Source organism: Penicillium griseofulvum (genome assembly GCF_001561935.1).
Source record: "Penicillium griseofulvum strain PG3 chromosome Unknown contig_79, whole genome shotgun sequence".
Lineage (NCBI taxonomy): Eukaryota > Fungi > Ascomycota > Eurotiomycetes > Eurotiales > Aspergillaceae > Penicillium > Penicillium griseofulvum.
This window is the reverse complement of record NW_024467420.1, coordinates 2591122-2616040: the sequence shown is the minus strand read 5'-3', so window position 1 is coordinate 2616040 and position 24919 is coordinate 2591122. Positions and strand designations below refer to the sequence as shown.

Below are 24919 nucleotides of genomic sequence, written 5' to 3'. Positions count from 1 at the left end.
TTCTTTCTCTCAGACACTCTCATCTTGATTCTAAAACAATCTCCCTTCGATATCTTTCATCTTTCAATCTTGCAAATTCGCAGATCCACCACCTTCATCAATATCACCTCTCAATCTTCAAAAAACTACGTCATATCAAATCAACCTGCCAAAATGGTCCACCCTAATACCACCTGCTGCAAGACCTCCGACGACGGCTCCTGCGTCTGTGCCGCTCAGGCCAAGTGCTCCTGCGGTGAGAAGACCGCCCTCCACTGCAGCTGCAACAAAGCTTCCTCTGAGAACGCCGTATCTGGTCCCCGCTGCTCATGCCGTATGTGATCCAACTATTCCAGCAATTTGGGAAACGAAACATAGAGACTAACTAATTTAAAATAGGCTCTCGCCCAGCTGGTCAATGCACCTGTGAGCGTGCCATTACCGAGAACAAGCCTGTCGCGGGTCAGGCCTGTGCCTGTGGCAGCCGTCCTCAGGGTGAGTTTTAGTTCCTTTCTGATGTCATTTTGTCATTGAATTTCCTGCTAACTTTTGAATTTAAGATTCTTGCACCTGTGAGAAGGCTGCTGCTGTTGAGTCCGCCCTCGAGGTTGACTTCACCACCAGTGCTTAAGTGACTCGGTTCACCTGTATCTCTTAAAGGCTGTGATGGGTTTCCCTATCATTGGTAATTGCATTTTCTCTCATCTCCACCTTGATGGGATGGTGGCGTCTTGGGCTTGGGCATTTTTATATTGGTTGATGTTTGCTTTGGGGGTTCGTTATCATTAACTACTGAACGAGATATGAAATGAGATATTAATTTTATCCAATTTTCACTACAATAACATATAAACAAACACGGACTGGGAGAACTGGGAGTAACACTTATACTATATTTGTTTAGTACGCTAACAGCTATCGCAATGGACTTGGGTGGCTTTGAAACGGGAATCTACTTAAAATAGATATGTCGAGCCTCATAAAGCTTGTTTCGAATGGAAAGATGCATATCGAGCTAATACATAGTATGTTGAAACAATTATAACCCAACTTGTTTTCTAGGTTATTTTACTATTCTTATGCAGAATCAGTCTAATGAAATGTAGTTCTGTCCATGTCACAAATAAAACTAGAACTTATACTTCGTTGCACTGCCACATCGGATCAGTGTTCCTCCGCCGCCACAGCGGAACCCGGGCTGATCGACAACGGAAGTGATCCAAATGAACGAAGCGGACAAATTACGGGGATGGACTCATCTCGATTTCGCGTGTTTCTCGGCCCGTTTCTCCTAGGATCTCTGAACTGGTCGCTATTCTGTGCGTTGCAACCCCGCCATTCAATCGGATATCTCCGGCCCACATCAACCACTGCTGACAAGCTCCCCAGGATCCAATTTCCTCACACCACACTCAACCCCCTGTTTTCCAAGGAGCTTCCACGAACACAGAAATCTATCACTTGACACGCTGCATGGTCAATGCCCTATAATCGACACGCCAGCATAACCGGGACATGGTTGTGTGACGTTGTGCGTCCGATCGCGAACCCCTGAGGTGATAATCCCGCGTGGCATGCGAGGGCGCACCTCGAGCGAAACCCCGCCATACCATAGTCCTCGATTTTTTTTTCCAACCCGTGAGCTGATAAACACGTTAATACGCTGCCGTCGCTATGTCGTCGATGCGAGGGCTTGTGCAGTTCATTGCTGATCTGCGGAACGCCCGCGCTAGAGAACTCGAGGAGAAGCGCGTGAATAAGGAGCTAGCCAATATTCGGCAGAAGTTCAAGGCTGGCAATCTTAATGGATACCAGAAAAAGAAATACGTTTGCAAATTGCTCTATGTTTACATTCAGGGTTATGATGTGGACTTCGGCCATCTCGAGGCTGTTAACTTGATCTCTTCGTCTAAGTACTCTGAGAAGCAGATTGGATACTTGGCTGTCACGTTGTTCTTGCATGAAGAGCATGAGCTGCTTCATTTGGTCGTCAACAGTATTCGGAAGGATCTGCTCGATCATCACGAATTGAATAACTGCTTAGCCCTGCATGCTGTAGCTAACGTCGGTGGTAAAGAGCTCGGAGAAGCGCTGGGCTCGGAGGTTCACAGGCTGCTTATCTCACCGTGAGTTTCTGACGTTTGTTGTCTTGTTTATGGTTGTTCTAACATTTTTCCAGTACCTCCAAAGCTTTCGTCAAAAAGAAGGCTGCTTTAACACTCCTGCGGTTATACCGTAAATACCCCGGCATCGTGCGGAATGAATGGGCCGAGAGAATTATATCGATCATGGATGACCCTGACATGGGAGTAGCGCTCTCTGTCACCTCTTTGGTCATGGCGCTAGCTCAGGATTTGCCAGAAGAATACAAAGGCTGTTATGTCAAGGCTGCGCAGCGATTGAAGCGGATTGTGGTTGACAACGATATTGCTCCGGACTACCTTTACTACCGCGTACCATGTCCATGGATCCAGGTTAAATTTTTGCGCCTGTTGCAATACTATCCTCCATCAGGTATGTTCATTGTTGTGGATACTTATAACCCAGTTTCTCATATACAATTACAGAGGACAGCCATGTTCGCGAGATTATTCGAGAGTCGCTCTCCCAGATGATGCAAGCTGCAATGGAAACACCCAAGAATGTCCAGCAGAACAATGCACAAAACGCGATTCTCTTCGAAGCCATCAACCTCCTTATTCACCTCGACTCTGAGCACAATCTCATGATGCAAATTTCTACTCGCCTGGGCAAGTACATTCAATCTCGGGAGACTAACGTCCGATACCTTGGTTTGGATGCATTGACCCATTTCGCCGCTCGAGCTGAAACCCTTGATCCGATTAAAAAGCACCAGAACATTATCTTGGGCTCGCTTCGAGACCGTGACATCAGTGTTCGTCGCAAAGGATTGGACCTGTTGTACAGTATGTGCGATACCAGTAATGCCGGCCCAATTGTAAACGAGCTTCTGCGATACCTGCAAACTGCCGATTATGCCATTCGAGAGGAAATGGTACTCAAGGTCGCCATTCTTACCGAAAAATATGCCGCCGATGCACAGTGGTACATTGACATGACATTGAAACTACTCTCGCTGGCTGGCGAACATGTCAACGACGAAGTATGGCAACGTGTGATTCAGATCGTGACCAACAACGAAGAACTACAGGCATATGCAGCACACACCCTGCTAGGATACATGAAGTCCGATTGCCACGAGAGCTTGGTGAAAATTGGCTGCTACGTCTTGGGCGAGTACGGCCACCTCATCGCCGAAAATGCAGGCTCGAGCCCTATCGAACAATTCCTGGCTCTGCAGGCCAAGATGTTCTCCAGTTCTGACAACGCGCGGGCCATGATCCTCTCCTCGTTTGTCAAGTTCGTGAATTTGTTCCCCGAAATCAAACCTCAGCTTTTGCAAATCTTCCGCCTGTACAGCCATTCTCCCGATTCCGAGCTTCAGCAGCGAGCATTTGAGTACCTGTCACTAGCGACTCTCCCGACCGACGATCTACTACGAACAGTCTGCGATGAGATGCCGCCATTCTCGGAGCGTACCTCCATTCTGCTTTCTCGGCTACACCAAAAGACAGCTGGTGCGAGTGAGAAGAAAACCTGGGTTATTGGTGGCAAGGATGCGAATGCGGACAAGCAGGAAATGCTCTTGGCACAGAACACTGGTCTCAAGCGCACCTTCACGACAATCGTTCATGGCACGCGCACTGGGTCTGGAAGTACTCCAGTCAGCCCAGCAGGCGCAAATGCGGCCAGTGCATCGGGCGACTTGGCAGGCCTTGATCTCAGCGGTCCATCAGCTCCAGCTCCTAATATGGCCAGTGCCGCTCACCTGACTCCAGAATGGGACATCGGCTACAACCGACTATTCTTCTCACGTGAAGGTGTGCTTTTCGAAGATGCACAGATCCAGGTCGGACTGCGCTCAGAGTACCGCGGCCCTATGGGTGTCGTGAAAATCTATATTTCGAACAAGTCCACGTACCCCATCGGGTCCCTTACCACCACCATCGATAACCCAGCCTCTCCTCAACTGAAGATCGACACAAAGAATCTTCCCGAACCAACCATCGCCGCTGCCGGGCAGACACAGCAGACTCTGTTCTGCACCGCTCACGGTCCCTTCACGGATGCGCCTACCATCCGTATCTCATACCTGGCCGGTGCTCTCCAGGCCTACACACTCCAGCTGCCTGTCCTAATGCACCGCTACATGGAATCGTCCACTCTGTCAGCCGAAGAATTTTTCAAGCGATGGCGTCAGATTGGCGGTGGCCCGCTGGAATCCCAGAAGACATTTGGCTTGCTGGGTAAGAACAAGGCCATCAACGAGCGATTTACTCGGAGAATTGTCGAGGGATTCGCATTCAAGATTTTGGATGGAGTCGATCCGAACTCTCAAAATATTGTTGGTTGTGCCGTGTACCAATTCGAGGGAGGTAAGACGGGCTGTCTGCTGCGGCTGGAGCCCAACTACGAAAAGAAGGTATGTATTAAAACTCTTCCAATTCTTTTGGTGTGATCATGCTAACTCTATTGTTCAGATGTACCGCGTCACTATTCGTGCCACCCAAGAAGAGGTACCGCAGTCACTAGCCAGACAGATGGAGTTAAGGCTGGCGCAGGGCATAAGAGCAGATGAAGCCTTCGATTAAAGCGTCTGCGGGTGATCTAGAAGCATTCATGTATATCTCTAATTGGATTACAAGTCAATATTAGCAAGTGTTCCTGGTGGAATCTCGCATCTCGTGTATAACTCTTCGCAGTAACAAATAGAAGTGCTATACATACGGTACATCTAATGATCAGCGTTCTCGGTGGCGATGTATCCACACCAGAAGCCCAACTTTTGAAAAGTCTAGTCTTCACAACACAAAAAGAAATCGTAACTCATGACCTCAACCTTCAAACTCAAACAATACTCGCCTCCGCCTTAGGCGGACGATCCCCAAAGATCGTAGTCCCAACCCTAACCTGATCGCTTCCAAGAGCAATCGCCCCCTCAAAATCTGAGCTCATACCCATACTAAGCTCCAGCTCAGCCTCATCCCCAACCAACCCAAGCTCTTTAACAACACGATCCCTCGTCTCCCTCAAACAAACAAAATCCTCATTCTCATTCTCCACTGTGGTCATCTTCGATCTCGCAATAGCCCCAATAGTCATAAAACCCTGCAATTTAAGCCGAGGACACTGCTCACGGACATATCGACAAAGTGCCGTTGCCCCAGAAGGCTCAATACCAGCCTTATTCTCCTCGCCAGACGTATTAACCTGAACATAGATACGCAGCTTCCCATCCTCGTCGTGGTTCGTAGCAGCCATCTCAGGCCCCCTCTCACCCCACCCTTTATCCAGCAACTTTGCCTTCTTTTCCGAGTCGACGCTCTCGACAGCCCATAGCCCACGCACATCCCGCGCAAGTGTCACGCACTTATTGCTTTGCAACCCGCCGATGAAGTGCCATTTGATGGTTGCGGGCAGCAGCCGGGATTTCTCAAGTAGTTCTTGCAAGTAGTTCTCACCGAAGTGGAGTTGCGATCCTGGGGCTTGGTGCAATGCCAGTGCGTCGCTTGCAGGCTTGAGTTTGGAGACGGCTACGAGTCGGATTGGTTTGCTTGGGATTGGGGATTGGAGGGCGGCTGTATGCACCCGTGCGCGCACGGCCGTTAGGTTTGAGAGGAGTGCAGCGGCACGTGCTGGTGTTGCTGGGGTCATTGTTGGGAGTTCGGGTGTTTTGGTTGTCATTGCAGTTTGGGTGGAGGTTATTTGTTGTTGTATTTGTGATTGGTGTTTCTCGGTTGGTTTGGGGTGGTGTACTCCTTTCGAGGAGTTGTGGATTTATCGTTTGGTAAAAGCTCAGTTACAGATTGTAATGATGTGTTCAATTAAATTGGCGCAAATCAAATCCGAGGTATGGATAGAAGGTGGGCTTTGATTAGGGGGCCTTAGGCACCAAATTCGGGGAACATCCCGATACACGTGACTTGTACCGCCACATGCTCTGCGCCTCACACTTTATTTTTCTTTCCGTTTGCGTCTTTGGCGATGAGATCATTCGATCTCGATCTATGGACTCATCCTTGGAAGAATGTTAATTGACACATAAACTCTATATATATTTTTTTTTCTTCAGCGCCAAATGTTACAGACCGGCAGGTAATCCCGGGATCCTGGCGGCAAGTCAAACAGCTCTCTGCTCCAATCATACATCTGCATGTTCGGAAAAGACACCCTGGAGCGCCGGGTATGAGCGGATCCCAGTTAGTCTCAACCTGTCAGACCTGGGCTTCCTATCTTGTCGATCAGATTTGTCGCCGTTGAGTTTCAAACCCCTTTAATGCAGGATCTCGATCTCTATTTTTAATGTTTCTGCATGATTTTATTTCTGGGCCTTTGTTGAACCTATTGAAACAGAACAATAGCCGCCCTTTTCTTTTCTTTTTTTAGTCTTACTTCAGGCTAAGACCAATCCCATTTTTAATTACCTCACTACGAAACCCCCTGTCTCCATCAGGTTGCTTGCCAAGTTTGCTGCCTAGAGTCTCAATTGGGAGTACAGAGTAGGGACATAGCTATTCGACCTATCTAGCATGCCAACCCAAGAATACGACCTTTTCTGTCAGATGTAACCTATAGCTCTCAGCCGGATGGAGAATCTAGGCAAAGTATAAGCCACTATATAATCATGAGCCCACTTATAATTATTATATACCATCAAAGAAAAGGGTTTCTTTGACGTCAGCTCCAATCAATAGCCGTGGTTCCATTCATAGAACCATTCACTCATCATTACATTAGCAATAATTTAGAGAGCTTATTATCTCCGATCTTTTTTTCTCTTGATCCCTAACATCTACAACTCTCCTCACATATCGCATCTCATTTCAGCTGGTCTGAACAAGACTTTCAAAGCTCTGATCTCGATATCGCAAATACCTTCCGTGGCTTTCCGATTAGTAGCTACATAGCTCGCCAGAAACCATTTTCGCACCACTTACACACATTGGGCATTTGACATCCTCATTTCCTTGCCAATACACCATCAATACCTATCTCACAGTCACTCCACTTCACACTTTCTGAAACGATCATCAAGAACGCATCGTGGGTACCTGTGGGACCCCCGGCAACAATCAACAGTCAACTACAAGCTCGAAGAAAAGCATCCAATAGAATCAATCATGTGCCGCCAATATTTCACACTCTACGAATGGTGCCAATGCGAAGAAGATGCCGGCAACAGCGTCTGCGCTGCCCACCGCCGGAATGGCTGCCCGGGTATCAGCGTCGAGACCGTGCATATGCACTGCTTCTGCGACTCACATGCCACCCGTGGCTTCAAATCCGAAAAGGAAACCCGCAAAAAGGAGAATAAGGTGCGCCGTCGATCTGAGGATTCTCTTGATGAGAAGGATTCTCTCAGGCGTCGGTGGTACCAGTGGTACCAATGGCGAGGTTTGCGGTCGCGTTAGTGACTACATTTATGTTTGATGTCTTTCTATTTCTCCCTTCTCTGTCTATCTTTTTTACAGCTTCGGTGTTGGGGGGACTTGGGGTCTCGGTTTTGATCTTGGGGAAATGGAACTGTTGCGGGCTTACGCTGTTCCATCACGTGGATGCAATGATCTAGATGATCTGCATGAGATTCGATTCTTGTCTTTATTGAAATTCTTTTTTTGCTTGTCTATTTTTATATTAGAGAAATGTCCTAATAGAGGAAGCATGAAGCATTGTTGCGGATTGTTACAAAAGCTATGGATGAAAATACAATATTATTAAATATGTCAGGGTCAGACAATAAGAATCAAGTCAAAGAAAATCAACGAGATCAATAACAATAAAATCTTAAACAATAGAAATATAATAATAAGAAATATATAGATGTCGTTGTATGTCGTTGTTCTATGCTATAGAGATCGGCCGAACCCTTACCCCATGTGGCTGAACCCAAACATGTGAATCTCCACATTTCTTTGTGTCTTTGTTTCTTTTGTTTCCCCTTCCCTATTCATTCAACCTCGACCTATCATCTCTCGAATTTTACTTCGTGTTGAATGACAAGGAACATATTGTGCAAAACCTTTGTGGAGTCGATATCTGCAAGATGGACTACAAGCTCCCCTCCACTCAGGAGGACCCACCATTAGGGGACAATGGCATCAATAACAACAATGTCGATGAAGCGCATTGTGAATTAATCGATTCTCTGGATCGCCTTACTTTAGCGACAGCGACTCCATTACCTCCATCACCTCGTATCTCTTCTATTCCATCCTATCTTCCTCCTAGATATGTTCAAGCCACTCGAACTGTACCTGTTATTCCTTTGCAGTCAAATCAACCTGTTCAGTCTGTCTCTTTACAATCAAATCAGCCCGTTCAACTTGTCTCACCACAAACAGCCGGTTCTGTTTCTGTTCAAGACGAACGACGCTCAATTGCTCCATTACAAAAGCGCAAGTCTGCTGCATCTCTTCGATCCGTCTCCCAACCGCTCAAATCATCTTCTCCAACTCCTAATCATTCACGTCGTACATCACTCACTTCTGCGGAGTCCCCAACCACCGCAACTTTCCCCGCGATGCACCCCGCACGCCTTGCTTTTAGCCCAGCTCTAGAAGCTCCAATTCCTACTGCTTCATCTGTCGCCGCTGAGCACTTCTCAAAAGAGCTTGAACTGCACCGATCTGGTGATGTTAATACTCAAACTGCTGTTATTATCCATGATGACTGCTATGGCCATCGTTACTCCCAGCTTGAATCGACAAAACGAACCCTCGAGAGAATTGTCGAACGACCAGAGCGCATCCGCGCCTGTGCTGTAGGCATATCTGCAGCCTATGTTCTCATTGGCTCTCGGTATGCGGAAGGTCTTGTGCAAAACCCAAATTTGGGCTTAAACAGCATCAATGTTCCTTTCCAAATCATCAAGACTGATCGCAAAGTGCATTTGTCTGATACTGCTGTTACGGATGTCCATGGAACCCAATGGATGTCAGAATTGAAATGGATGGGAGATCGTGCAGAGTCACGTCTCATCATTGATGGTAATGAACTTGCCAGACAACGGACAGAAGAACACGACGGTCTCGGGACAACTGGTCCCGCCCTGAATGCCAACGACCTCTACTTGTGTTCAGAATCTGTGAACGCCTTCCAAGGTGCCCTAGGAGGAGTCTGCGAAGGAGTAGATCTTGTTTTCAAGCCTGGTCCAATCCAGCGCGCGTTCGTCTGCATTCGACCTCCCGGTCACCATTGTTCAGCCAACTTCCCTTCCGGCTTTTGCTGGATCAACAATGTTCATGTCGGAATCTCTCATGCAGCGACAGCACACGGTCTAACCCACGCTGCGATCCTTGACTTCGATCTTCACCATGGTGACGGGTCTCAAGACATTACATACGATCACAACTCCAGATTACTCAATAAGACACAAAGGACAAATTTGGCTAAAGCTGATGCCACAAAATTCAAGGAATATGAAGGTGCTCCCCCATACTCCAAAGCAGCAATCGGTTACTACAGCTTGCATGATGTGAACTCTTTCCCTTGCGAGACTGGCGAGCGCGAAAAAGTCATGGGTGCCAGCCTCTGTCTCGAAGCACACAATCAGTCCATCTGGAACGTTCATCTTGAACAGTGGGCCGATCTTGATGAGTTCTGGAGATTGTACCAGAATAAATACAACGCATTGCTCACCAAAGCCCGCTCCTTTCTCCGACAACGCACAAGTGAGCTCAACCAAGAGCAAAAAGAGAATCCGAATTCCCCCCTGCCCAAGGCGGCAATCTTCATCTCTGCCGGGTTTGATGCCAGTGAGTGGGAAGGCAACAGCATGCAGCGGCACAGCGTGAAGGTGCCAACCGAATTCTACGCCAAGTTCACTGCGGATGTCATCCGCATGGCGGAAGAGGAAGGCCTCGGTGTAGAGGGGCGGGTGATCAGCGTTCTCGAGGGCGGCTACAGTGACCGCGCCTTATCCTCTGGTGTTCTCAGTCACCTCTCAGGTCTGACTGAGAAGTCAGAGTACAAGAGTGAGTGGTGGTCTCACAACCAGCTGAGAGAATTGGATGCCATCATGGCTCCAGCGCCCAGCAAGGGGCGCAAAAAGAGTGCTGCCACCTACCTGACAGCCACCAAGTCCTTTGCGGCAAAGGCCGTCGTCCCCGGACGGAAGTCCACCGGGGACTTCGATTCCAACAGCCCCGCTCCATTGCCAGAAGTGAGCTGGGCGGCGGCCACCGGGGAGCTGTCAAAGCTCATAATCCCCGATGGCCGCCAGACCCTGAGCTGTCGTCCGGCGGAGCTGAACCGGCAGCGGCGAGAGCAGAACGCCCAGGATGGGGGACTGGACATCCCCATCCCCGAGAAGGGGCGCCAGCTGCGCGCTCGCAAGCCGAAGGAGGCGAGCCCCGTCCCCACCACCCCACGACGCCAGGTGCGCAAGGGGGCGAAGACCCCAAAGACCACCACTGCGGCCACGACCCTCCCTGCCGCCTCCAGTGAGGCCTCCCCGTCTGTTGGTGCCTCCCGTCGGAGCACCAGTCTGACGCGTGCGGGAACTCCCCGCCGGGGTGTCAGCCCCCTGAGCCTTCCCCCCGTTCCACAGATTCCAACTTCTGTGGGGGGAGGCAGGGGCGGCACCCGGATAACCCTCAACATGCCGGCGCGGGACGGTCGTGGTCGCAAGTTGTCCGGCGGTGCGGTTGACCACCACCGCCGTGGTCGAGGTTCAAGATCCCCCAAAAAGGGGAAGGGGAAGGGCAAGCGGGGGAGCAACTCCGGTGGAAGCTCGGGTGCTTCCGCCGGCAGTTCTCCCCTGGTCACGGCCAAGGATGCCGTGATGGAGGATGCCTAGAACGGCGGGCGTGGCCGTTCTGTTTCTGTTTTGACACATAATAATTTGATAATTTGATACCCTGGTTGTTTCTTGAATAATTCATTGTACGATTTCTCTTAAACTTTGTGATTATTTATCACAAAGACATCGTAGATTTTTAGATGATAAAATTGTGATGAACAAGCTTCGTTGGACATATCTGTAGTAGTTTATTATAAAAGACATTCATGGATAGAAGAAGCAAAGTAAATATCGACTGGCTGCTTGGTTGTATGTAATCTTCATATCTCGTTTCCAAAACATGATCACTCGAGTCAGAAATAAATTATATTTCGTGCACGAGTTCATTCCTACTACCCTTCCATCATTAGATTTTCCTATATCTCGTCATCGCAGTTATGAACAGAGAAAAATCAAATCCCCATATCGCATATCAGAAAGCTATGTATGAGTCAACTGTCAATGAGTTGAGCGCAATGTCACAAAGTAACTCCTCGCTGTACTGATCTCCACCCATCCACAAAGCCACCTAGAACCACTAGCTGCTCCTTCCGAATCTCATTACAGTCGTGAAATCCCAGTATTCGGGATACCATCCAGCAGATTCCCATTCAAGGAAAGCCGATAAATGACCATCATCCCCGACGAGAATATTATGAGCCTTGAAATCATCATGAGTGAAAGTAATCCGGTGAGGATATTTACGGAGATTATTTGCTTGTGCCAAGGCTTTGATATACTCCGTGGTTGAATGGAAGCCGTGTCCGGAGGCAGGGGATAAGAGAAAATTGTGGAGTTCATCTTCGTCTGTAAAAGGACCCATTATATGGTTAGGCACTCTTGAACTTCGCAACGGGGTACCCAGAACCGAGCAGATATTTCGGGTATAAGGCGATGACCAAGTACGCATAGAAGTCATGCATTGTTTCAGTTCGAAAAGCCATGGTTCTTCTAGATCAACTTGTAAAGATTCGGTCGAGTTCTCAAGAGGGGTACCAGGTAATCTCGTCATCAATATTGAGAAACTCCGATTAAAGGGTGCAGTAGGGTGTTCCCCGCAAGACAAAACTTTGGGAACAGGCATTCCAGCAGCCCGGGCCATTTGCATCGCGGCAGCCTCCTCTAAACTCGTTCGGTCTGTCCACTTTAAGACCAGACCAAAGGGTAGTTGTATGATATGTGGGTCGAAGGGTATGGCGAACCATGAACAGTACCAGCCCGAAAATTGATACAACATTTCATGGAGTAGACCGCAGACTCTGCGTCTTGTTTTGCATGGAAGAGCTGGGATTCTAGGTGTCTCTTTGCATATTGACTGCATCGATCGAGGCCAGGTGAATTCTGGTCGTAAAAGAGACGGTATCCATCTGTATGACATACTATCATCCATTGTTAGTGTTGCACGATCCCATCTCCCATTGTTTGCTTGTAAACTAAGCAGCTTGTTAGAAGTAGTGTATAAGTACCCTGCTCTTTGCTAGGTTGAATAACAATGATTCCTCTTCCTCTTCCTCCCCTTTTCCTTCGCCAGTAGCTGTAATGGTAAGACTATGGGTTCCTGTGGGGTATCTCTTTATGAATGATTGCATCGGGTGCATTGAGTTATGGGTTGTTGTTCCAACATGACAAGTCCAGAGACAAATTCTTGGGAGATGAGGAGGACGACGAGAACGAAAAGGAGGGGGCGGTTTATACTCACAGGTGGGGACGTTATACCTTCCTAATTGATTTCAATGACCTGAGCCGTTCCAGGTTTCCAGGGTTTCATGGTTGGTACGCAAATACGTAGGGAAGGAACGGTTTGGGACAAATGGCCTGCAGTCCTACGATAGTGGCTGCCAAGATATTGAGGTTAAGGATTAATTGGGAAACAGTAAGCTCCAATCTTTGTACGGATGAAGTTGAATTGTTATGAGAAGTCACTTATATAGACCAAAGTATGCACCGTCGAATTACAAATAAAAAGGCAATCTTTCATCAAATGGGCCTGTGGTTTAGGGGTATAATACCCGCTTCGCACTACAGTGACTTGCGGGGGGTCCCGGGTTCAATTCCCGGCGGGTCCATTCTTTTTTGCTTTTTGTTTTCTTTTGGTCTCTGTATCTCTTCCATCTTAGTTTTATATTTTTGGTGTTTATTTACGTTCTTTTTTCAGTAAATTCTATTATGGTTTGGACAAACACTGTTATATAACGTATATTAAACCGAGATCATTGTGTTCTTTTCCGGTTAGTGTTTGATTTTCTAGGGTTTGAAACAAACATCCATCAATATATATATATATATATTGCACCTATATATGTCCTAACGTCTCCGCCGCAGCCTCTGATTTAACTCGAAAAATCTCAAACCCACCCTCATCTCTATCCTCGCCTTTCTGGGGCCATAGGATTTGTCGCGTCGCAACAGCTCGAACCATCATATAGCATACAAAAAAGTACATTAACAGCAACGGTAAGATCGCTGCACAACCAACAATTTCAATTGGCCGGCAGGAGAATGCCTTACCAATAGCAAAGGTAGCAGTGATCAAGGCAGTATTAGGGAAGACAAATGAAAACCAGGTCATTGAGAAGACCATGCGTCCATGCCCAATTGCCGACCAATGGGCTGCGCTTGCAATAATGAAGAAAAATATGGCCAACCTAGAAAAGAGTTAGACAAGAAAATATGTATCCAAGGAGGTAAACATACCCCCAAAGCCAAAGACATGAAAAATTAGCAACAATTCTCAACACATCAGCAGCCAGTGCCCCATTACCCATGAAATCGGCTGGAAATGACCTCTTCGTCTCCGCAGCCATAGTAACTAACCCGGCAACTGTGAACCCGCTCGGTCCCACAGAAACAAACATACCGGGACGGAGATTTTCCTTTGGAAGTTTCTGCGTCATTAACCGGTAGATGAAGGCCGAGTACACCATCAAAGAAACCAAAAAGCCAACTCCTTGGATAGTCATGCCGCCAATGATAACCGATAGAGACCGTGACGGTTCCAACTTCGCACTGAGGATTCCAGCATGCGGGCCGATAATGAGCATTGGATAAGCAGGGAAAATCCAGATAGGAGTCATCTGCGCGATCGTGAATGTCTGCGTTGACCAAAGGAGGAGGTAGATGCCTGCCGTGAACATCACGGCGAGAGTGGCATCGATCCAGAATAGTATACAGACTGCGCGCATCAACCATGGACCCGTGTTTTCGGGACCGTACTGTGATATGTTGATTAGGATCGTGCCGAAGGATACTATAGATGCGGGTACAAAGAGCGACTCTGTTGGATGCATGAACGACGCCTTGAATGTGTACGGATAATGATAGAACCGCACAAGCAGAAGAGCCCAGATGATGAGATATAAAGCAATATTGACCAGGAAGACAACGGTGCCAATCGTATCCAAGCCCTTGAACCGAAATGGAACTGGTTCTTGTTAGCTACGTTCAACCGAGCAGAATGAAATAGAGCATGCACACCTTGATATAAGACATTAGCGAGCCCACCTGTAGCCATAGTCAACGTGAAATAAGCCCAGGTGATATGGCGAATGCGTTTTTTCCAGCTCAGCTGGCCAGAAACTGTGCGCTTGAGCCCAAACAGGCCCAACCCGTTATGCTCTTGGCACACACTGGCTTTCTGTTCCGGATTCGGTTTCACAGTAGCCCGCGACGAGGCCCGCTGCAGTGCAGCCTCCAAGGCGGATGAATGGGCCTCACTAACCCCGCCATCGGGGCTTTCTTCAACGACTCCCATGATCGAAAGCGCCTGCTCAGCATCTTCTATCGTTGGCGTTCGGTACCCGTCTTCGCCAGGACTTCGCATATGCCGGGGAAGATCGGGTTCCATAACCATCACTAGTTACTGCAATTTGGCTCCAAGAGTGCAATAAAGACTGAATACAAGTGTTGGTAGCTCGAGCTTCCCCACCTCTCGTTCGGGGTTTCTATTATGCTGCCTGGTTGTGGATGATGGCATGGATGGTAGCAAGAGGGATATCAGAAAAAAGGCTTGGATGCTAGCATGCTAGGATAGGTTTCTGTTGAAGCCCGTTAATCGCGGTCGAAGAGCTCTGTAACGAAGAATAGACGGGGTCGTTGGGATTCGAGGATTGGCGTGCATTAATGTGGGGACCGATGGCAAGAATCTACCAGTGGCAATGGCGAACAGACTATTGATATTCTATTACATACAACGTTGTAAATATGTGAGGGTTTTGGCGCATTAATGGCATCAATGCCGTTTAAATCCCATCGTACCCCGAATATCACTTTCTGGTTCTCCGACACAGACGGGTGTCATTCGACCTTCGGGAATCGGCACGCAGCCGGCGCCGCTGCACGGTTTATGTACTTTGAACCGCCAATTTATGGGGACTAGCCACGTTTGAATAATGTTATTGTTTTCGTCTCCATGGTGGGCATTATGTATTTTGAAGAGGTCCTTTCGAATGCGCAGTTTCACTTTATCATTCCGAGGAGCTTGAACAATGCGACGCTCCGAAACAATGTCCAAGTAGGAAATACTAGTCACAAGTGGAAAAGGTGGAGAGAATCCAGTCCAATTACGGAGATTTTCAGAGATGAACATTGTAGACCGGATACGTGGATCCTCGGAAATACCAAGATGCAGCAAAAAAGGTGGAGTCTACGGAGTACTTTGACCTATTTTCCGATTTGTTAACTAATTTATATCCATACTCCATACTAGTTTTATGCAATCTATCATTCCACATCTTCAAGCCACTATTTATACTATAAACACCAAACAGGAAATAGGGCTTAGGGCTAAATGATATAAACAGTGAAACGGGGCCGAGGCATCGAGACCCCCGCTTGTTTACCAGCTTACTAGATGTACACGTAGCTATTCTACTACATCTTACTTCAAATCCATTGTTTCAGTCTATATACTACCTCAAATATGTCGGAAACAGACACTCGCAGATCAGTGCTTATCACGGGGTAAGTTACAACCTGCGGCATATATCAAACAACAGCTTCTGATATGTACCAAAGATGTTCCCCAGGTGGAATCGGCAACGCCCTTGCGCGCGAGTTTCACCGAAATGGACTGCGCGTCCTGGCCACCGCTCGCGATGCAGCAACAATCTCTGATTTGGCAGAACTCGGCATTGAAACCTTGAGCCTCACGGTTGATGACCCGGAGAATGTGAAATCGTGTTTTGCGGATGTTGAAAAGAGACTCGGAGAAAAGGGCCTCGATTATCTCGTTAATAACGCGTGAGTATCTTTTGACGTTTTACCCCTGGTACGGTACATCTGGCTAATATCCAACAGTGGTCGGAGTATGTAACGCAACTTCCGTGAATAATTTGAAGTACTATGTAGGTACTGATCACTGCAGATTACACCGTCCCCGCGATGGAAGTAGAGCTCACCGAGGTTCGCCAAACGTTCGAGACCAACCTTTTCGCGGTCATTACTATGTGCCAGACTTTCCTGCCCTTGCTTATCAAGGCGAAGGGTACTATTGTGCAGATTGGATCCATCGCCGGGGCAAGTTTGAGTATCTTCATCGCAAGATCCTATCTTACTAACAATGACTAGATCATTCCATACGTATTCGGCTCTGTCTACAATGCCTCCAAAGCAGCACTGCATGCGTTCAGTGACACGCTTCGCGTGGAGCTGGCTCCATTTGGGTTCGTTTGGCCCCGAAAATTCAAGATTATGCTGTTTGCTAACCAGGATCATAAGTGTCCATGTCACCACCATCGTTACCGGCGGTGTTCAATCTCGTATTGCACGTACTGATCGTACTCTGAAACCGGATTCCTTGTATTCCCCTATCGAGGCCGAATATCTTGTTCGTGTGAAGCATAGCCAACACAACGCTATGCCGAATGACACCTATGCTCGCAGTGTGGTCTCTCAAGTATTGTATGGCTCAGCTCCATGGCGCTGGTTGCCATGGGCTCGTGGTCGTAAGGCTTGGATCTGGGAGGGTCATGCTAGCTGGCTAGTTTGGACATTGTCGGGTGGCTGGGCTTGGTCGGGACTGTTTGGTCGGCTTATGACTAAAATGTTTAAACTTTGGAAGATTAAAAATGCCTCAGGCAAATAAGGGGTTTGATCTTGGTGGAATTTGTCAGTATAATATCCATGGATATAGTAATATATATATATATCTATATATCAAAACTAATATAAAAAAGAGAAAGTAAAAAGAGAAGTAAACAAGTACCGACTTTGATAGCCATATGTTCCGTTATATTCGCGTTGTCCCCGGACCGATGCTGAGTCAGGACGGGAACGATCGCTGGTTGGCTGTGGCACCCGATTTTAACGCAACGCAAGGTCATCCCGAAAGCAAGTGAAAAAGAAAGCTGTTCTGTTCCCTAACAACTATCTAAACGGGCTTCATACCTCCGCCCTTCTACAATTTCCCCCTCTCTCCTCTCCTAATTCCATCATGTTCAAGCTTGCTCGCGGTAGACCCGTTGCGGCGGCTTTCAAGGCTGCGACAGTGTGTTATATCTCTGAACTCGGGCTGCGCTCGTTCCAAGTTTTATGTGAATATAAGCTAATTTTGCCTTTGAAAATAGCAACCTTCCATCCAGAGCAGACTCGCTGTGCAGAAGCGAAACCTTTCCATCCATGAGTACCTCTCCGCCAGACTCCTGAAGACAGTATGTGCACCCGCGTTCCCCCTTCGGTCGCTCCAAAAAAAAATGGGACTCGGGATCGCTGATCAAATAATCTAGTACGGTGTCGGTGTTCCCAAGGGTGATGTCGCCAACACTGCTGAAGAGGCTGAGGCCATTGCCAAGTCCATCGGTAATAACAACCTACTGATTTACCCCTTTGAACGCGATTGCTGAACATTACAGGTGGTGGTGATCTTGTTATCAAGGCCCAGGTTCTCGCCGGTGGCCGTGGTAAGGGTCAATTCGACAATGGTCTCAAGGGTGGTGTCCGTGTGATCTACTCGTGAGTTGAACAAATTCGAGAACAGTTGGGGAACAATGAAACTGATAGATATCTTTGCAGTCCCACCGAGGCCAAGATGTTTGCTGGCCAGATGATCGGTCACAAGCTCGTTACCAAGCAGACTGGCGCTGCTGGCCGTATCTGTAACTCGGTCTACATTTGCGAGCGCAAGTTCGCTCGCCGTGAATTCTACCTCGCCGTCCTCCTTGACCGTACCACCCGTGGCCCCGTCATCGTTTCCTCCTCCCAGGGTGGTATGGATATCGAGGCTGTCGCCAAGGAGAGCCCCGATGCCATCATCACCACTCCCATTGATATTCACGTCGGTGTAACTGACGAGATTGCCCGCACCATTGCCACCGACCTTGGTTTCTCCGAGCAGTGCATTGAGGAGGCCAAGACCACCATCCAGAACCTCTACAAGTGCTTCATGGAGCGCGATGTTACCCAGCTTGAGATCAACCCCCTGTCCGAGACTTCCGATCACCAGGTTTTGGCCATGGACGCCAAGCTTGGATTCGATGACAATGCCGAGTTCCGTCAGAAGGAGGCTTTCTCGTGGCGCGATGTTTCCCAGGAGGATGCCGATGAGGTCAAGGCCGCTGAGTAGGTTGCCCTGCTGGAAAAAAAGCCAAAACAACGTTAACTGACTTTTTGTCCTTTTACAGGCACGGTCTCAACTTCATCAAGCTCGATGGTGACATCGGCTGCCTCGGTAAGGTTCCTTATGATACCTCAAAATATTGCTATTCTAATTATCGCTTTTAGTCAACGGTGCCGGTCTCGCCATGGCCACCATGGATATCATCAAGCTCAACGGCGGTAGCCCCGCCAACTTCCTCGATGTCGGCGGTGGTGCCACCCCCGCTGCCATCAAGAGTGCCTTCGAGTTGATCACCAGCGACCCCAAGGTGTCCGCCGTCTTCGTTAACATCTTCGGTGGTATCGTCCGCTGTGACGCTATTGCCCAAGGTTTGATCAACGTCGTGCAGGAGATGAACCTGCGCACTCCTATCATTGCCCGTCTGCAGGGTACCAACATGGAGCAGGCCCACAAGCTGGTATGATTGCAGTCCCCGTTTCCCCATTCTTTGCCATGATGTAAACTAAACAAATCCTTCACTTTCCAGATCAACGAGTCCGGCCTTAAGATCTTCTCCATCGAGGACCTCCAGAACGCCGCCGAGAAGTCCGTCCAGTTCTCCAAGGTCGTTAAGATGGCCCGCGACATCGACGTTGGTGTTGAGTTCACCCTCGGCATCTAAAGGGTTTACTCTTTTTGTTATAATGATAGAGAGGGTAGGGAGCATTTTCATTTGCCTTATTCCTGGGGCTAGCGAACCGAACCGAACCGCCGCAGTGACATCTTAGAGAAATCTTTGTAATGCTTTGCGCCTGTTCCTGTGTCATTTATTTTCTTTTTACCACTGTATTCTTGAGTGTTTCTATGACCTAGATCAGTTCCTAATTAGGATAGTGAGAGTTGACATATTGATCTCTCATTGTTTTAGTGTTAGTTCTTACTGTAAAGTTCATGTAGGGTAGATGGGGTGCTTGAGTGGGAATGTCTTGATTGGGCTATATAGCAATGGATGCATTGGGCTTCCCTGAATATCTGGTACTTCCAAGATTAACAGCTCAAAGCTGGTCATATTTTGTTTATAGGACTATTGATTGATAGAGCATCGACGTTCTAGGAACATGGAATACGGGGAGGCGTCTTCACGATCTCTGAGTTTTTGTTTAAAAAAGGATAGGAAGTCACTTAATGGCGAAGTCCTGTAGTTACATGGAGGGACAAAGTGGTAGGAGCCCTGGAGTTGAGCCTCGCTTACCGAGGGTCGCTTTCCCAGGTTGGCAGCCGTGGACCTTATTCAGACCTCACCCTAAACTTCCTTCTTTATCTTCTCAAGTATCTTCAGCAATGTCTCTTTAGAAAATCTCTTTTTCTTCTATTTGGTCTGGTCCAACATGTCCTCACATGTCCAACCAATTCTCGAAGGCTTTACGGCTCTCCGTGACAGTTCAAGCCGGCGAGCAGTGTATGTCCCAAGTCCAATATTCATAACCAGCTCTGAGCGTTAATCCAAATAGGATCAATGGGATTATTAGCAACCTGAGTGATTACGAGATACGAGATGTGATACGCCGACTCGGAGGGATCACATTTCGATGTGATTTGCTCGATAAACTGCCTGAGGAAATCGTCGTCATGATAGCAGAGTACTTGGAACTAGCCGATATTGTTCTTCTTAGAAGAGTATGCTAGCAGTTATCTGAATATTTGTGACCTCTATTGACGTATTTATGTTACAAAGGTCTCCAAACGATGGCATGAATTGCTCTCTTCAACCACCGTCGTCACAGCTGCAATCATATCCCATATGGGGAAAAATGCAATGAAGCCCGGTTTGACCTCTGCTGATCTCGAAGCGCTGATCAGAAAGCGAATTCGAGCAGAAAGGGGAAAGCCTGCTGTTGTAACTACAATACCTAATAACCTGTCTTTCAATTTAGAGTACAGCATGGACAGAGACGGCATGAGCTGTTTCAATGGAGTATGCGCGTGGATTGAAGATTCCACCAAGCAGACTACTATCTTCATGTTGCATCTACGGACTGGTCAAAATAGGACCCTCACAACAGCGAATCGGGAGAAATTTACTCATATTCAGGTCTCGGACACCTTGATCTCAGCCACTTCTATTCGGGGGTATGTAGCTGGAAAAGGAATCTCGCTCTATTAAATGTGCTTCTGACTGGACACACTAGGTATTGCCATGTCTGGAATATGCCCAAAGAACAGTACAAGTCCTTTCGCATTCCTTCACTGCAATTTGCGCATTACATATCCATCGGATCCAAGGTAGTGCTGAGCTATGAGGACTCAGTAGTTCACTTCTGCTTTGACTCTGGAGTCGCCCGTTCCGTCCGAATTGGGCCGTTCATTCTTTTGTTGTCAGTACATGCAGAGGAAGATGCATTCACTGTATTTTCCCTCCGCAGAAAAGATCGCGACAACATCGAACTCCCGAAAGATGCCCAATTGCGTTCGGATGAGCATCATTTGAAGGCCCAGAAATTCTCTGTCCTCGAGACTAAGTTTATCCGCAGCTGGGTGCGATATCGAGAGCTTCCTTTTAGAGATGGCTCATTATGGCAGATTCGAGCCAAACCAGGAGATTCACAAGCGTTGAAAACTAGGCCGCGTCCTGGTCAGAGCTCTGCCTTGCTGTCGAATTCGTATGGTATGAACAGACGTTTGGATTCGATTTCTCTTTCACACAAGGCCGATGATCAGATTACTGCGCATTTCCATCCTGTTGAGGTGGATCACATGGCTCAGCACGTCGATCTAGACTACTCAGCCGGGGGTCCCGGGTTGAGTTATTATTTCGAGGACTACTACCCCTTAGGGGAAACAAGATTGTGCATTGGTCGTGAAATCCCGGAGCTCACAGATGTCATCGACGTCAAGGGGTATCGATTCCAACACACACAAACAGTAGATTTTCCGAATAACTGGCCAGCCATGTCAATTGCAGGAGATGGAGACTTTGTTTTATTGCCCGATGATGACAAAATCTGGATATGGTGCTTTGATGAGACATGGATCCCCTTTGATATCTCATATGAGGTCGGGGTTGCCGCTTGATAGTTCGACAGTTAATCCGCTAATCAGTCAAGATGAATGTGAAAATGAAATTTGAGCTGTTCAATTTCATTAGACCGTATAAAATAGAAAGAAAGTAAAAAGTAGGAATCCGTTGAAGAAACCATAACTAGTTTAACCCCGTCAAACCCAGGCACTAGCGGACAATTGCAGTCAATACAAGCTCCTCAAGTAATATTGTATATATGTAGTTAGGGAGTGCGGAGTACACCGACAAGGATTAGAAGGATATAAAAGAAAAGAGTAGTCAATACGAACAAATTTTGGATTGTCTTTTCAGAGCTGGTGATAGGTTGAGATGTCATAATTAGGGGTAATCTAAGAATATAATAATAGAAATAGTTAAGTGTTCTGAGTAGATAGCTCTACAGTATGAATTTAAGAGTTAAATGCCTCAAGCTTTATTATATTTTGATATATTTTGAATATATAGTGTTTATAAAGTGTTATATACAGTGCTATATAATGTTATATTGGTTATAGTAGTATTTAAGCTAATATGGGCTATAAGAGAGGGTAGAGGTTTGGCAATTAAAGTACATGTACACTTCACCCCCTTTTTTTCTCTGAATAATCCAGTAATCCCAGTTATCCCAGACATCCCAGATACATTAATAGCATCCAATTGGTCTTCTCTTCTTTTCATCCCTGTATAACTTCTATTTCTGCAGATCTGACTGTCAACGCATTTCCGGCCCCCTTCCCCGCAGAGCCCTCTCTTTCTCTTAACCTTCCAGACACTTCGAGACCCTATTTTTTTTTTTTTCCTCTCTCACTTTTTTTTTTTCTATCACTTTTTACCTCTGATAATAATCCAATTTTTACGCGATGACAGAAGTGTTGATTATTGGTTGATCTTCCACGTTCTTTCGGCATAAACGGTCGCGTCTTCCACCCCTCACGATCCCGTCGCATCCACCATTTTGTGTCTACATATATACCCACTCCCTCCGATATGAGTCGTCTTGCCGACCCTCCTTCTACTAGGATTTCATTTGCCGGGGTACCAGACGCCCCGGGCAGGACACGAAACATTCCTGTACTTTCGTCGTCCGGTCAGCATTCGATGGATATCACCCCTCCGCCTACGGGCGCGCATGGGAATGAAGACCGAATGTCTGGAATCACCAATGGTACTGAAGCTGGAAATGCTTTGAATGCTTCAAATCCGGCCATCGGTGCTGCAGCTGCAGCTCAGCAGCCAAAAGTCGTCCAAACTGCTTTCATTCACAAGCTTTACAAGTATGTTTTCGGTCTTCGTGTTTTGTCTCCACGAGCTCACATTTTTTTTGGCAGTATGCTAGAAGACCCCGGTATCCAGCATCTGATCTCTTGGTCAGGTACAAACGATAGCTTCGTCATGTCACCAACGTCGGAATTCTCCAAAGTTCTAGCGTGCGTGCAATCCTCTCTGCCAGTAGACTCGTCTCTGACCCTCGCAGATCGTACTTCAAACATACCAATATCTCCTCGTTCGTTCGGCAGTTGAATATGTATGGGTTTCACAAAGGTTGGTGTTTCGCATGTTAGCTTTGATTGGGCAATTTCTGACCATTCTTGACTCTGCTAGTGAGCGACGTCTTTCACACCGGATCCCCAGATTCCGCGCTCTGGGAATTTAAACATGGCAATGGGAACTTTAAAAGAGGCGACCTAGCTGGTCTACGAGAGATCAAGCGCCGTGCTTCGAGGCATGCTTTGATCCACCGCGATTCATTCCCTGGCCACAAGGCGCCTGCTTCGCAGCCTGGAACACCCGCTGAACCCGTACCTGATGCGACCGATGCTAGATTCCTGAACATTGAGAGCAACCTCTACGAGATGCATGGTCGTCTGGTTCGGGCGGAAGAGGGCAATATCGTACTGAACTCCAGATGTCATGCTATGAGTGAAAGCCTGACAAAGTGCTACCAAGTATGTCCGCCGTCTATGCCAGTGCGGGTGTATCGGTGCTAATCTGATTTCAGTGGACACATTCGATTTCAAGGTTTCTACAAGCTGTTGTTCCCGATAGGGAAAGCCCTCTACATCGCGATGGTATGTCGATATTGCCGCTTCACTTATGGTGTCACGCGCTGATCCTCCCTAGTCTCGAGCATGCAAAGAGAGGTTGAGAAGCATATCGAAGTTATGCGCGCCATGGAAACCCCCCACGAGACTCTTATGCCTCCACGTCAACAGTACTTAGCCAACATGACCGAAGCTGGTCCACCTTTGTCCCCGCGCCAAATGCCCCAGGACGATACCCGTCGACAGTCCGTGATGGATCATACCCCTAGACCCAGCAATATGATTCGGCCGCCCGTCCCTCCTCATCTCTCAGTATCCCCCCGCCGCTACGGCTCGATTGGCGGCGCCAATTCTGCCTCGGCGTACGCTCGCCCTCAACCTCCCGTTGCGCCGCCCTCACAGCAACCAATGCCTCATCCTCTCTCCGTCTCAACATCTCCAGGGCCTAACTTGGCCCGTCGCCACACGTCTGCAGACATCCGACAGCACGGCTGGTCCCCCTCGGCCGGCTCTCCTTATCCCCCTGGAAACCCTCCAAACGGCCCTTGGCCTTCATCACCAGGGCACCGAACACCAGTCTCCAGTGACCAGCAAGTTCGTGACGTCCTCGCCCAATACGAAATGGGTGCTCCCCGCCGCCTTCAGGAACAATCCCGCCATGCCACTCCACCCACTGCCGAGCCTTCACCGTCCATGCTCGGTGTCGACAACGGCTGGACGCTTGGTGGCTCAAGATTTCCTCACGGCTCTTCGTTGCCCGCAACCCGTCGCTCGAGCATGGCAAGCAACGTGCATTCATTGCTCAATCCTGCCGATACTGCTGAAAGGCCCGACGAGGACCAGCAGGCGATGGCCGAAGACCGTAAGCGGAAAAGGTTGGAATAAATCCTTAAATATTGGAACATTCACGGCATCCATCTTCCACTGACCGTGGTATTACATTCTCTGTCTCCCATCAAGTCCCTATACCTCTGACAAGCCCTGTCACTCTCCCCTTCCCTAGATCTTCTGACCTGCATATGTACCATTGACCGGAGCAAAGGACACTCATCTCCAGACATTGGAAGAATGTCGGCAGCTCTGATCTCTATCTTTAATTGCGCCTGTAGATGTCCCTTTCCCCCATTTCTTCACCTTTCATCTCTTCTATTTTTGGATATTTAATTCTGGCGAAGGCACGCTAATTTTGGCACCTGGCCCATGGCTGTCCGGGGTATCCATATTTCGTTCACACAGCATATCACATATATACCCTTGGGTTGGGCGGAGCAACAAAAACATTGAATCTTGTGGTACCTAGAGCAAGAGACTGAAATTGAATTGTATTCTATATTTGCAGTTTGATTATATCAATTGGATGTTTTTTCTCTGCAGACTGTTTGATCTTGGCATTTTGGAGTAGCAGAGGGCACAATATGACAACTCAAGTTGCCATGTGAGTATTGATG

At 47.9% G+C, this 24919-nt stretch overlaps 9 protein-coding genes across 9 annotated transcripts; 7 read left to right on the top strand and 2 right to left on the bottom strand.

Annotated features, from left to right (window-relative positions):
* Positions 1-153: 153 nt before the first annotated feature.
* Positions 154-610, top strand: PGRI_008830 (putative copper resistance protein Crd2; the record flags this gene model as incomplete). Its single annotated transcript, XM_040788596.1, has 3 exons — positions 154-313; positions 379-474; positions 540-610. 3 exons carry the CDS (start codon positions 154-156, stop codon positions 608-610), a joined length of 327 nt encoding a protein of 108 aa, XP_040652368.1.
* Positions 611-1653: 1043 nt separating this feature from the next.
* Positions 1654-4652, top strand: PGRI_008820 (AP-2 complex subunit alpha; the record flags this gene model as incomplete). The annotated part of the gene is made up of 4 exons (XM_040788595.1): positions 1654-2105; positions 2159-2493; positions 2547-4483; positions 4542-4652. 4 exons carry the CDS (start codon positions 1654-1656, stop codon positions 4650-4652), a joined length of 2835 nt encoding a protein of 944 aa, XP_040652367.1.
* A 256-nt stretch (positions 4653-4908) lies between these two features.
* On the bottom strand, positions 4909-5715 carry PGRI_008810 (YggS family pyridoxal phosphate enzyme; the record flags this gene model as incomplete). The annotated part of the gene is made up of 1 exon (XM_040788594.1): positions 4909-5715. One exon carries the CDS (start codon positions 5713-5715, stop codon positions 4909-4911), a length of 807 nt encoding a protein of 268 aa, XP_040652366.1.
* Positions 5716-7181: 1466 nt separating this feature from the next.
* Positions 7182-7472, top strand: PGRI_008800 (uncharacterized protein; the record flags this gene model as incomplete). Its single annotated transcript, XM_040788593.1, has 1 exon — positions 7182-7472. One exon carries the CDS (start codon positions 7182-7184, stop codon positions 7470-7472), a length of 291 nt encoding a protein of 96 aa, XP_040652365.1.
* Positions 7473-8104: 632 nt separating this feature from the next.
* PGRI_008790 (histone deacetylase hosB) lies at positions 8105-10858 on the top strand (the record flags this gene model as incomplete). Its single annotated transcript, XM_040788592.1, has 1 exon — positions 8105-10858. One exon carries the CDS (start codon positions 8105-8107, stop codon positions 10856-10858), a length of 2754 nt encoding a protein of 917 aa, XP_040652364.1.
* A 2275-nt stretch (positions 10859-13133) lies between these two features.
* On the bottom strand, positions 13134-14660 carry PGRI_008780 (tellurite-resistance/dicarboxylate transporter family protein; the record flags this gene model as incomplete). The annotated part of the gene is made up of 3 exons (XM_040788591.1): positions 13134-13485; positions 13535-14261; positions 14315-14660. 3 exons carry the CDS (start codon positions 14658-14660, stop codon positions 13134-13136), a joined length of 1425 nt encoding a protein of 474 aa, XP_040652363.1.
* A 1098-nt stretch (positions 14661-15758) lies between these two features.
* Positions 15759-19053, top strand: PGRI_008770 (Short-chain dehydrogenase/reductase SDR; the record flags this gene model as incomplete). Its single annotated transcript, XM_040788590.1, has 15 exons — positions 15759-15799; positions 15854-16078; positions 16136-16143; positions 16203-16330; positions 16406-16500; positions 16556-16664; positions 16721-16782; positions 17156-17324; positions 17404-17487; positions 17563-17635; positions 17689-17788; positions 17849-18394; positions 18457-18503; positions 18557-18849; positions 18919-19053. 15 exons carry the CDS (start codon positions 15759-15761, stop codon positions 19051-19053), a joined length of 2115 nt encoding a protein of 704 aa, XP_040652362.1.
* A 706-nt stretch (positions 19054-19759) lies between these two features.
* Positions 19760-21443, top strand: PGRI_008760 (F-box domain protein; the record flags this gene model as incomplete). The annotated part of the gene is made up of 4 exons (XM_040788589.1): positions 19760-19830; positions 19883-20048; positions 20107-20501; positions 20561-21443. 4 exons carry the CDS (start codon positions 19760-19762, stop codon positions 21441-21443), a joined length of 1515 nt encoding a protein of 504 aa, XP_040652361.1.
* Positions 21444-22416: 973 nt separating this feature from the next.
* PGRI_008750 (heat shock factor family protein) lies at positions 22417-24356 on the top strand (the record flags this gene model as incomplete). The annotated part of the gene is made up of 6 exons (XM_040788588.1): positions 22417-22703; positions 22758-22856; positions 22904-22971; positions 23032-23375; positions 23429-23498; positions 23551-24356. The coding sequence occupies 6 exons, from the start codon at positions 22417-22419 to the stop codon at positions 24354-24356; spliced, it is 1674 nt and encodes a 557-aa protein (XP_040652360.1).
* Positions 24357-24919: the final 563 nt, after the last annotated feature.